General features: G+C 42.8%; 1 protein-coding gene across 5 annotated transcripts in view; it reads right to left on the reverse strand.

Annotated features, from left to right (window-relative positions):
• Positions 1 to 13,022, reverse strand: part of PLCD1 (phospholipase C delta 1) — a 56,502-nt gene that overhangs the window by 13,327 nt on the left and 30,153 nt on the right. For 4 of the 5 annotated variants that reach the window (XM_031049780.2, XM_031049781.2, XM_031049779.2 and 1 more), the window contains exons 4-8: positions 11,778 to 11,907; positions 7,313 to 7,616; positions 6,001 to 6,202; positions 4,373 to 4,517; positions 3,189 to 3,338 (exon numbers count right to left, since the gene is read on the reverse strand). In XM_031049780.2, the coding sequence (XP_030905640.1) occupies positions 3,189 to 3,338; positions 4,373 to 4,517; positions 6,001 to 6,202; positions 7,313 to 7,616; positions 11,778 to 11,907 (931 nt within the window). The remainder of the gene's footprint in view (positions 1 to 3,188; positions 3,339 to 4,372; positions 4,518 to 6,000; positions 6,203 to 7,312; positions 7,617 to 11,777; positions 11,908 to 13,022) is intronic. The other variant, XM_005150020.3, reaches the window with a different exon arrangement.

The raw sequence follows: 13,022 nt of genomic DNA on the forward strand, positions 1-13,022 counted from the left end.
CTTAATACATCAGCAGTGAAGGCACAGCAACACAGCCTCCAGCTTATCTCCTCACCACACCCCATACCAGGGCTCCCAGCAGTGGATCCTCAGTGCTGCAGAGGTTTAGTATCCCCTATGCAGATAACTTCCACCAAGCCTACAAAGCAGGACAGTCCACGTGCCACCTAACTCCAGAAGAGATGCATTAGCTTATTGGTATACAATGAGGGGTGAAATTCACCTCAAACTATTTTCATCTCCATTTCCTGCTATTCTATATTAGCATTGCATTGAATTCACCCTGCAGAAGCTGCCAGTCCCAAAAAGTCTTCTTTCATTTAACTTGGGTGCTAGGAAGCAAAGTCCTAAATTTGAGTGATTGTCTTCTTTAACAAGGTTTTAAATAAGCTAGTACAGCCAGACACAAACACACATACGCACTTGTTCCATCTCTCTTGGTTCCCCTGCATGTGATATTGTTTCTAGCCTGAGGCAAAGACACTCAGCTCATCAGTGCTCTGTTGTGCTGATCCCTGCATTACCACTGCTATACTGGAATTGGTTTCTGAGCCTCATGGCTCTAAGTGATGTAGAATGGGGACACACTGGACACAGCAATGGATGGGAGAACTGGTGGGACAGTGGAGGTAAGGGGTGGCAGAAGCTCCTGCCACCGCACTCCCAACTATGCAGGCTCACGTCCCTAAGGGTCACCTATCAAGACAGGTCTGCTAAACCCAAAGCCACTGTTGTTAACAAGGAAGTCCAGGAACAAAGATCTGGAGGGGTTTCCAGATATGCCTGATATGCTGAATAGTTGCATGAAATGTCAGAAACTGTTTTAGTCTTGTTCTAGGGCTGGTCTTTGCAGCATTTCTAGCTAGAATGCAGGGAAATGAGGAATTAGCCCTGGCAAACCCCTGTAATCTCCAGATCAGGGATGGGGTAGAAAGACCTGCAACAAGAAATCAGCAGCAGAGACTGGATCAGTTCTTCCCTGACACTGCCTGGAGCTTTCATGTTGCTTTTAGCTGTTCATCCTACAAGCCTTTAATTTACTAGTGGGATCTAAAGATAGCAGCTTGAGGGAGATATTTAGATGCTCTGTGTAGCCCAACACTGTTCCTGATTGGAGCCCAATAATATGGTGCCCTGGGCTGTGGCATGAATCGTTAGCATGAATCCAAACTGTGTCAATCTTCCTTTAACTACTCACACTGCCTTGCTAACACGATCTGCTGCAAGCAATGCTTTGCCTGTTTTTATTTACAGCCTTTCAGCCCCAGACAGATCCCACCTTTTTTCTAATATAAAAAATACTATATTATCCCAGGCTTCCCCATGTCAGCTTCACAAGGAAGTGGAAAATCCAAGAGGTTTCTAGTTTGGCTTTTTTTTTTTCCCTTAATGTTTCAGCTTCAATGTATTTTCCACCAAAAAAAGAGAAGCAATTCAGCTCTTTGCACCCTCCTAGTTCACATAGCAGGAAGGCAGAAGAAAAGTAGCAGAAGGAAAAGGATAGGTTTTGTTGCATTGTCAATTTTTCTCCCTTTAAACTAAAGGGATCAGTCCCTCCAATGGAGCATATAAGCCCAAACTATTCACTAACGTAGATCTGGGCTGTTTTGTTCAAGCTGGAGCCACGTGTCCATCTGGACAGGAGATGAGACAAGCACAGGAATGGGAAAAACATCTTTGGGAAGCTGGGGTTATTCCTTTACACACACATCACACATTTCTTTCCGTGGTGTTTCTCCTTTCTTTGTTTCATTCCCCTGGTCACCAGGCAGTGTTCTGAAAAGCCACCAGCAGCCTTCCTGATCCTGCACTAAGGATCAATAATAATCCAGGAGGTGACACAGAAGACTGATTTTCCCAACTTGGTAACAGCCTGCAGAGACCTGCCTCTATGCTGGATGTATCCTCACCCTGGGAGAGTCACTTCTTAAATGGAGTCACCTTGTCTGTGTCAGTGCAAAGGTCTTGCTGAAACAGCAGCATTAAAAGTTATGATTCATCCTAATTTATTGTACTGGTGCCCAGGGACCAACCCAGATCAGCTTCCCTGTGTGCTAGGCATTGTATCAAGTGACACATGACAATCCCAAACAAAAGGGGAAAGAATCAGGGAGAGAGAGGATGAACAAATACAGAAGATATTTTGGGTGGATCATTTTCCTCTCTTCTCCCCTGATGACTGCCAGCTTTATCCCACCCACAAACTGCTTCCAGCTCCGGCTAGGCATGCTCATCCAATTTTTGGCAAATGATTTCTTCAGCAAAGAAATGCAATTTAAAAGGAACTGCAGCTATCAACACAGAAACCCCTTTCTGCAAAGTGCTTAAGCAAGAAAGAAAACACAACCCCAAAGGGTGAACAAATTAATGTTTCATTTTGGCTTCTGTTTTGGAAACTTTTTTTTTTTTCACATCAACATTCCGTTTCCAATTTTTTTTCTAATTGTCAGCTAATGACTTCATAGTGGTGGTGCACTCTTAAGGGCTGTATATCTTCTTCACCTGCAGGGTCCAAGCTCAGCTCCCAGCTTCATGGCTGCCCTGATTCATGGGAATCAAAGGGGCATCTCTATGCAGCCTTCTGCCTCCCCTAGTTCTCCATGGACATCTTCATCCCCACTGCCCCACCAGGCCATTCTAAGTGGGACAACACTTCATGCTATATAGATTTAGGCTACCTGTATGGGTAGTATCCAGCCTTGCTGAATTAAAACCATAGAGACACCTTGTAGTCACTCCTTGTGGTGCTAATGTTCTCTGCACATGCAGCAACTTAACAGTGCTTCTGAGGATTAGCCTGAAGAAGGCTTTGGGGTGTGGGGAGAAGACACAAGACAGACCCTCAGGATTCAGCTTCTCTGGGAAAAGCCAAAAAAAGCAACCTCCTCATGGGATGAAGGATGTTCTTAGCAAAGGAACCAGGAATGTCCTCAGCGCTGCAGGAATATCTTCTCTGAGACCTTAGACAACAAATAAGGAGCAACCAGGCATTTTGTGGTTGATGTGCACAGGCTACTTCTAGATATTCCTTATTCCACAGTTGCCCACAGACAATCCCTGTTCCTCAGCAAATGCAGTTCCCACCAGTCCTCAGGCATACTGCCCAGTACCTGGCACCTAGCAAGAAGACAGACCTCTCTCTTGTTCCACCCTCAGAAGGCAGAAAGTGCTAGAGTTTCCTTGTTTACCTCTGGGGAGGGGAACTGGGATTTGTTTCCATCGACTGGGGCAACCAAGAGCATGTCCTGCAGAATTGTTGTCATGTGCTGAGCCATCACCTTCTGCTGGTCGACACTGCAGTGGTTCTCCAGGGAGATGATGACAGGGTATGGTGAGGTCTACAATAAAATAACAACATACATCATCAGTGAACTCTGCAATTTCACCAGTCTACAGCAATTGATACAAACCCCAGTGCTGTTTTCTCTGCAAATGAATGGGTCTAGCATTCTATTAAAATGAGCATTTGTCAAAAATGAGCAAATTTAACTGTGCAGTAGCTACTGCTGATACCTTCTGGAGATGATGACCTAATGACAAGGCACCAGGCTGGGTCAGGATGCCTCCCACAGACTTGCTGGGGCAGTTTAATGAGGCTCCCCGTGCCTCCATTCTCCACTTGCGCTGTGGGTCTGAGCACCTTCCTACCTCAGAGGAAGGACTGGGAAGGGAGGGTTTGAAATCACTGGGGTTTCTCAAATCCTCAGGTGACATGAATCCTCTTCCCATTTGTGAATAGGCCTGATCTGGATCCCCATGGTCCCTCCTGGTCATTTTGTGCACTGAAGGTATTGGCATTGTCACTGCTTTATAGCCCCAAAGGAAAACTGATACTGGTAACAAGTGCACTCAAGGAAAACAGCAGAAAGACCAGTGAGTCTGGAGAGACCCAAGGCTTTTTTAAAGGCTGCTGGCCCAGAACTGCTATACAAGATTCCAGACTTGCTCATTCCTTTCAAAGAAGAATAGAAGCAGACTTTCGCATCAGTCCTCCAAAACACATGCACACGGGTTCCTCTAAACTAACAGCAGACCCTGAGACACCAAAACCACATAAGTCATGGGTTTGTTTGCATTTCCCACCAAGGATGTTCAAGATATTGGGCATTATTTTCTTTGCACTGAGGTCCAGGATGCAGCTGTGCTGGTATAGAGTCAAACTCATCCTTGGATATAGTGCTCTGCAACTCCCCAAAATGGACCTCTGCAGAAAGCAGAAGATGAATGCCCATGCAGAAGGACACATCTCGTACCCATGAGAAAAGCTAAGGTAAAGTCTTCATGGCTTATGTTCTTTGTTGGGAGGCCAGAGACCCACTACCAGTCTTGGACTGTGCAATATGAGAAATCTTAGGTGGTGCCTCATCCTTACTTTGAAAGCATAGTTCTTGATGGCCTTAATGACATCGCTGAAGAGGATCTTGGAGGTGAGAGTGTAGCCATGATAAATGACAGGCTCTGAGTTAGGGCCATCCCAGCAATCCAGTTCCACACAGCGGCAGCCTTTGGTGAGGGCTCTGGAAACAAAGAAGGGACCTGGTTGGGTTCTAAACCTTTTGCTCCATCTCATGAGGGTGCATCAGGCACAGGCATTGCCTGGGAAGGCTGACAGGAAGTTTAGGAAGCAAGGAAGAAAAGAGGAACTTGGAAAAACAGGAAAACAGATGGCAAAAGGATGGGACCAGGAGGGCTCACAGTCTGCAAAGAGAGCTCAAGGTTGAGCAAGGAAAGCATAGTAGGATCTGAAAAAGGAGGTAATGTAAGTTCAAGGTAAGAATTATCCAAAGAAGACATAGTGAGTGCCAGATGAGAAAGGTCACTCATGACTGTGCTCCAAGACTTTTCCCAAAGATGGTGAAGAAAAGATAATCAAGAGTGCCTGCATTGGAAGAAAGACAGTAAGACATTCAGCCTTAGAAGCCAGGTCAAGAAGCCTGGATGATGTGACTTCTTCATCTAGGTCTAATAAGACATGAGAGATGAATCCTCAGAGCTGTCAAGGAGGGAGCTATGTGAACTCCATCACAGCTGGGGAGACTGCTGAGGGCCGGTTTCCCAAACTGAGTCTACAGACTGAATTTCCACTTGAAACTTCTGCCTCTACATACCCATACTTTCATTTTAATTTACTTTCCAGTGTAGGCTCCCGTTGTACAGACTTGCCTGTCTAAGAGGTGATCCTGTCTTTTTTACAGTTATTCCCTGTATGTCTCTGAAAACACAACTCCCTTTAACTTACAGCAGTAAGAATCATAGAACAATTTGGGTTGCAATGGCTCTCAAAGTTCCTCAAGTTCCAACCCCCTGCCACTGAAACTGACGCCTTCTACTAGACCAGGTTGCTCAAAGCCCCATCCAGCCTGGCCTTAGACACTGCCAGGGATGGGGCAGCCACAGCTTCTCTGAGCAACCTGTGCCAGAATCATGGGGTTTTTTGGGGTTTTTTTTTCAAGCAAAATATAATTTTGAAATTTTAAGATCCTGTAAGAGGAATTCAAGCAGCTACTGAAAGGCAACTTGTGACATATTCTACTCCCTTCTCTTTTGAGCTTGTGACTCTAGACACCCATTGTTCTCTGAGAATCAGATAAGCACTGAAGTCAGAACTACAGTCATTGCCTTGCTTATAAGGAAACACTGTCTCACCTGATAAAAATACAGGACATAGCGGAAGTAATGCAAGGTGGTTCCCACATGATTGTAGATATTTTAAACTACACCTAAATGTAGTAATTATACATCTAACAGTCAGGTAGACACCACACGGGGCCCAGCAGAGACCCTGGTCAAAGTGCTTTGAAAAGCAGGGCATAGACAACCTGGCTTAGAAACAGCTTACCCTGATATGAACATGGGACAACCCACATTACCTGGTCTCAAGGTAATAGCTTCTCAGTCCTCTTGCACCTAGCAATATAGACACACTCTATGTCTTCTATGAGAGAGGGGTCAAGTACTCACACACACATAAATACACACACACAAATACACAATCTTTACCTGATGTAGGCTTCTGTGCTGCTTGGACCTGTGAGCTGGTCTTCCATGAGATAGGTATTGTGTGAGGATGACACCAAGTAGTGACTGAGAGGTTGAGTCATGTCCTGGTAAACTTTACGGTGTGAGGAGTTGAATATATTCCCATCATCGGACAGCAGGTACATCAGAAAACCATCTTTGGTCATGGCATTACCCCTCTTGGCTGGAGATAAATAGAGAGAAACCCCTACTGAAAATCCAATACCACCCAGTGGTGCTGCAATCCTCACCAAGATGCCTGCTGCTCTCCAGAGAATCTCAAAGGCAAAATGTGCTTCCTAGGTATTCAGCTAATAGTAAAGATATTGATGCTGTTCAGACAGTGATGACAGCTTCAAGTGCCTGAACACGCTTTTAAAACTCCTTTACAATCATGGCTTTTTATGACATTTACTGTCCTTGATAACACCTTTAAAGCGTCAAAGACAGCCCTTACCTCACCTCTCTAGAGACCTACAGTATAAAAAACTCCATTTAAGCACTTCAAGCTTCCTCCATGCCAATAGAGAAGTTGTCAGATGTCTAAATGTAGCCAGATAAATCGTGTCTAGATCTGACAAATACATGGTTTGCAAAGAGTAAATGCAAAATTACCCAACCTTGTGGAGAAATGGAGATCTTCTCATCTTGAAGGACTGAGCTAGATCTCAGTCTAATCCCCAGGTCTGACATCTGCAAAGCACTGTGCCTCTCCTGAAGGTATATCCAGACAGTGTAAAACCTATGATCCTGTGTTAATTTATTAAACATGTCCTCCAAGGTACTCCAGACTGGTGACTCACTTAGTTTCTGATCAGAAGACATTTCTGTGATTACTCTCCTAAACAGCTGTCACCTTCTTGGCCCTTTACTCAGATATCACCCAATGGCTTTTCAGGTGTCCACATTCAAAAACATCTGCCTCCATTCCTGCCTCTTGAGAACAGAAATACTGCTATATTCTTAACCTTGCAAAGCCACACAAGGTCTTGGCATTTGAATAAACCATCAGAGCCTTTCCCTCAGGAATTTCATCATCTCCCACCCAATTCTATACCAACTCCTCTCCAGCTGCTCAGTGTATCCAAGTCAAAACTGAAGAGAAGTATTTCCCAGGCTCTTTTGTGCCCTCCTCTCTTACAGTTGCTAATGTTCCTCTAGAAGACTGGTGTTTTAGAAGCAGCTGTGAGAAGAAATGCCACACATGGCTGCAGAGGAAAACAGCAGCAAAACAATTCGTATTTCATCACAATAGCAAGATTTTGAACCAAACCAGATAGGGTTTCCAACCTACCTCTTTCATTAGGCTCGTATCTCTGAATTAAGGCAGGGGCAGCAACAACAGCATCTTCTTCTTGCTGTGTCTCATAGAGGAACCTCACAAGGTTCTGGCAGGACATGAACCCTTCTGCATCTGAGTACTTTTGGAATATCTTGTCTATTTCTTTCCTCTCTGTCAGTATCTTGTAAAATTCCTCTATCTCATCATCCTCCAGAGCCTCTGTTTTGGACTTGTCACAGTGCTGTAAACGTAGAGGGGAGAAGGAGTGAAAACCTTCTTTCCTTCTGGCATATGCCAGCCGTAATCTGCACCAGGGCTACACAACGCAGAACACAAAATAATTGGAAACAGTTACTGGCCAGTGAATGAGAAGCAGTTGGTCGTTGACAATGGTTCTCATTGACAAGGCCAACAGTCATATAACAGTTACAATTATCATTATTACTTATATTAACAGTGTGCTGAAAAGCATCAGGCATGGCTCATGACCTCAAGCTCTACTGCACTGTACACAGTGCAAACCATAAGTTAGGACAGCTCAAGACAGTGTAAGTACAAATCAGAACTCAAGAGAAATGTGACTCTTGATCTCATGAGATGGAGCAATACATGGAAACAATTAACTCAATGCATCTGAAACTACTGATAGGGACTGCGGACTAAAATCCAGTAAGTAAAGTAAATTGAGCTTTCCCCTTGACCTTAGTGGGTCTGAGCTCAGGCCTAGAGAGACTGCCAAAGCTAGTAGCAGGGTTGGTTGCAAAGATGGCATCTGAACCAACTTAAAAATACTGCTAAACACGTGCAGGTTCAGGTATGAAAAAATCCCTCTTTCCATGGAAATTTTCCATTCTCATCCAAAACACATGAAGTAACAAAATCTCCACAGAATTCCAAATCAGATATCATCTTCTCAAGGAGCTGCGATTCAAATTCTTTCTCTGAGGTTTGAACTTCTCCACCAGATAAGAGTTCTGACAGAGTGCTACTGTCAAGGACTTGACTGGCCATGAGAGGTTATGTATTTCACATATGCAAATTAGCATCTCCATAAAGGATAGCAACTTTTCCAACAACAAATATTTCCAGTTCATTTAAAATATTCCCAGGTTCAATTTTTCATCAGAAATTATGTATTTTTTTTTTCTGTGGCAAATCCTGATATTAATTCTGTAGTTTGTTCCTAGCAGAATCCTTCACAGAAAGGTAAACAACTATTTTTCAGTCATCTCTGGGATCTATACCCCTGCATTCAATATTGGCTGAGAAAAAACAAGCTGCAATGGAAAGCAAGAGCCTATCTCAGAGGAAGATCCCCACTTACATCAGGGAGCGTTATACAGCTTCCAAGTGTTTTCCCCTGCAAATTTCAGCAGTCAATCCACTTCTAGTTGATGCCTTGTTATTACAATGATTCCCTCTCTCTCAGTGTCTAAAGCAAGCAATCATATCCTTAAGTGGTATCCTAATCTAATACAACCCACTCACATCTTACATTTTGGTACATCAGAAAAACATCATTTTTTGCCTGGATGCCAAAATCCCTGCAGGACATGGCTTGCTTTACTTAGTCTTTGCCCTAAAAACTACTCTTCTTCAGGCCTGAACTCAGAAGGGTGCTCCAACCCACTCAGGGGTGATATTGGTGCATTTCATTTCACCCTTGCTATGGACAAGTTGCTATCAGTTACTATGACTTAGCTGATAGATGGTAACTTGGCAGACCAGAGGAATTAAACTGTTTTCCACCTTTGATCTCTTATGACATGTGTAGAGCTATTGTCTTAGGTTTTATGACCAAAATGCTTGTCTCAGTTTAACAAGCCATCATACTAATCTCAAGCTAACTCTGCTAATGATCTCAGTGATGGCCATAGTGGCTTTGGCAGTGCCCCAAGCAAGATGATAGTGAGGGAATTTCATCCCTTGTAAATCCCCCACTGGAGTCCTTCACTGTCTGTTTATGGTGCACATATAAAACCAAACAAAATGATCATGATGCAGTGTTTCACAGACAGAACTGACAGCAAAAAGTTCAACTTGCCCTGACTTCAGGATCTGTTGGATAGAAGTTATGGGCTCATCTCAGGGATGGGAGAATCTGTGAAATGCTCAGTACTACAGACACCTTCAAATTAGGTTTCAGCAGTACAGGAGCTGTCTTTTCCTTGTCTATAATCCTGTTATGTGGCTTAAGCAGATATCATGAATTGCTGGAGACTGCAGGGATGCCATGAATGACAGACATTCCTTTCTTTAAGACACAACAGGGAAAATTACATGATATTACTTCTACAAAATTGGCATTATAAGGGATGTGCCTTGGGAAGTTTGTTCATCAGTGGCCATTAAAGGCTCTGATGAATATAGGACAATATATTGGCATCAGTCATATTCCAGGACAGATCAGATGCCCAGTATTAAAGTGAGGTCCTTGCCTGGGCTACAAGAGCTCCAAATGAGAAAAATAATCTCAACCCAAAATAGTGTGGCTTACCTCACTTGTATGGATTGCAACCACGATTCCTGAATTAACCTTGCCCTGACAGGAAAAGTCAGAACCTTTCTGATACACCAGAGTGAACAGTCAGGTTGAAATGAAGTGTACTATCAGAGAAGTTTTGCACAGTTTCTGGTTGCATTGCATATGTCTTACTCAGGTGTATCTAAAACCTAGATGTGGACAGAGAGTTAGGTGATGAAAAGCAAGAATAATGTGAGAGCATGTCCTGTAGCTCTTTCTTGGACCCTTCATCAAGCTTTCCTTCCTGTGACTACATGAAGAAAAACTCATGGAGACAGAAAAGATCACCTTTTATTATGCTGCAATGTCTCTCAGTCCATCTACCTTTAGGCAGTATGTAAACTGAAAATGAAACTGCTTTAGCAGTAAGACAGACTTTTCCTGAAGGCACTTTAGCCCACAAGATATCTGAATTAACCTTCGAAGACCCTCTTTCCAGCAGCTATACAGGAAACCTATACATGTCTAATGAGGCTACTTGAACTGGCTGTCTGCATTTAGATGGCTTGAATCAAGGTTTAGTAATTACTCGGAGACCTTAAGCAAAAGGAGGATTGAACTTCTTCAAGTTTCCACTCCTAGAGCTGTCTTGTAGCTATTGCAATAGCAAGGGATGTTCACTGAATGAAGAGGAGACTGCACCTCTAGAAAGAAAAAGGGTATTCTGTTCAGATTTTCAATGTTTGAACATGTAGGGAGTGACTCATCTGACATATGTGAGATGTATCCTTCAGGATGAGGTAAATCACACCCTGGTCTCCATTACTGGGTTGACCTACACAGACTGCAAAGGATGTGTAAGTGTTAGTGACTATTTCCAATGTAGAAGTCTGCATTGCAGACATTTAATTCAATCAGAGGAATCCTAGCCTTACAGCTATTCTTCCAGGGTCTTCCTGAGCAGGGAATCAAGCATGGGATATGCCAGCCAGAGCAGGCAGGACATCTGCAAGATTTTGCAGGCTGAAATTCTTCAAGATCTGTTGATGACCTTCCCCAATTCTTGCAGTTACCAGAGAGAGAGACCTCATAAAGCAACAATCAGGAAACTTGTACCTCCTTGGGGGAAGGTCCTAGTGAGATCTTGCCAATCTTCCCTTCTATCCTCTTATAGGAAGAAGCAGGAGAATTACTGTTCAGTGCCCAAACCCACCCACATGCTTAACAGTGATCAGAAAAAGCATTTCTAAAACTGCACACCCCTGAATTCAAATCCTGCTTCAGACAGGACAGAAGTCTGGAAATCATCCAGATGTTTTATCTCACCTCAGCAGGAAGGCTTCTTCAGAGAGAAACCAAAAGCTTAACAACTGAGAAATTTTCAGCCCTTTCTTTTATTCTGATTGGCTCACCCAGCAAGCCAAATCTTGAGAACTTAGAATTGTATGTCCCTGACCAGATTAAATATGCCTTGGGGTATTAAATAAACTAGGCTGGTGCAGGCTTGGGAGCAATGTTACATATCTATCATGCATCTGGTCTTGGGTTTTTTTGTCTTAATTTGCACTTTCTTTTTACTTATACTGCCACTTGGCACCCTCCTCCTCTGAGAACATGAGGATCTAGATTCATAATTGTAACTAAACCAATTTTAGCCAGACTTCAGCATTGACATGTGGTTGTGATATGCAGAACTACTGAAACACCCAGGACTCAATGAGCACTAGAACTTTGTTTTTCCCTTTGTTTCACATTATCCATGTTTGCATCTCATCTCTAAATCCTCAGAATCAACAGTAGAGAAAGACCTTAGCACACCTTAATGAAAAACATTGTGCTGGCCTAAGTTAGATCTTAGTGGGAATCAGCTGAGCACCAAAAATCGAGTTCTTCCTTGGTACAAGAAAAGATGCTAGGAGCTCACTTTAGCTTAGGTTTCCAATGAAAGGTGAAAGCTGTGGGAGACCTTGGTTTCAGCCAAAAGTAAATACTTTATCTGCTTGCTCTCATTACCTGGAAAATCTTCTTGGCATGATAGTCATCAACTTCAATGTTCACTTCTTTCAGGAAATTCTTGAGCTCTTTCAAGCTCATCTTGTTGTCTTTGTTTTTATCAGCTTTTCGCAAGCAGGTATGAATCCAGCTGCAGGATGATGTAAGGAAATCTTTCCAGGTCACTGCCTAGCCTAAATACCACCCTTCTGCTGCCCACAGCAGGGGGAAAATCCTCTTTTAAAGCCTCTGAACCACCTCTCCAGCTACTGCAAATCAGCATGCTACCACTGAACAGCTTACATCATCTCACCTTCTTCTCTGAAAGAGTAAAATGGTGCTTTGGCAGAAGCAAAATGCACTGTAATACAAGCAACTGTGACCCAGGAGAAGTTTTTCACCATCTGGCCAAAGGCTGGATCAGCTTTCTTTACCCTGTAGGAGTTTCTGGCCACAGCCAGAACAGTCTGATTTCTCTTTTATGACAGAAAGTACATTCTGCTCCAGACAGTTTAAAGGGGATAGAGGAAAGATGAAAAGAGCTCTCAAATGGAACTTGGTAAACTCATTGCTACAGATTTGATCAGTATTCAACATATCAAAGTGAACAAAGAACAGAGATTTTCTAAAAAGAAGCATTAATATAAATTTCTGGACTCACCTTCAGCTTCAGTATTTTTTCAGGGATTTCTGCCTGTGTCTTAAGAACTCTGTTGTAAGCAGAATCAAACCAAACTTTGTGGGTCTTGGCTACCCTTCATGAAATGTATGTGATCTAATACTGTATCATACTGTAATAGTAGTTCATAAGAGATTAGTTTATAATAACTTTAGTATATCTATGGGTCTGGAGTAATTACTACAAAAAATGAGCTATTTAATGTGATGTCAGATAATCTGAATTGGATTTCCCATGTTCGTTCAGTCTCGCAGGAAAATAATTGTTAGACAGTTGAGGTACCTTGCTTTTTTAAATAACAAAAAACTCTCTTTTGCATCATGGAACTGACTCTAATTTGCTTTACTGTCAAATAAGAAAAGCATCCAGAAAAATACCCTATTTTCCAATAGAAAAATTATGAAAGTAACAATTTGATCCCCACAAATATAACCTTCTGTGTCTTGCACGGGAAGCATTGCTTCAAATTCATTCTAAAAAAAACTCCTTTAAAAATGCCCAACCTGTATATTAAGCAGAGTAAGCCTCAGGATTAGCAAATGCCAGCCGAGGCATTTAGTACCATAACATTGTAACTGGGCCTTTCA

Source organism: Melopsittacus undulatus, chromosome 1 (assembly GCF_012275295.1).
Source record: "Melopsittacus undulatus isolate bMelUnd1 chromosome 1, bMelUnd1.mat.Z, whole genome shotgun sequence".
Classification (NCBI taxonomy): Eukaryota; Metazoa; Chordata; class Aves; order Psittaciformes; family Psittaculidae; genus Melopsittacus; species Melopsittacus undulatus.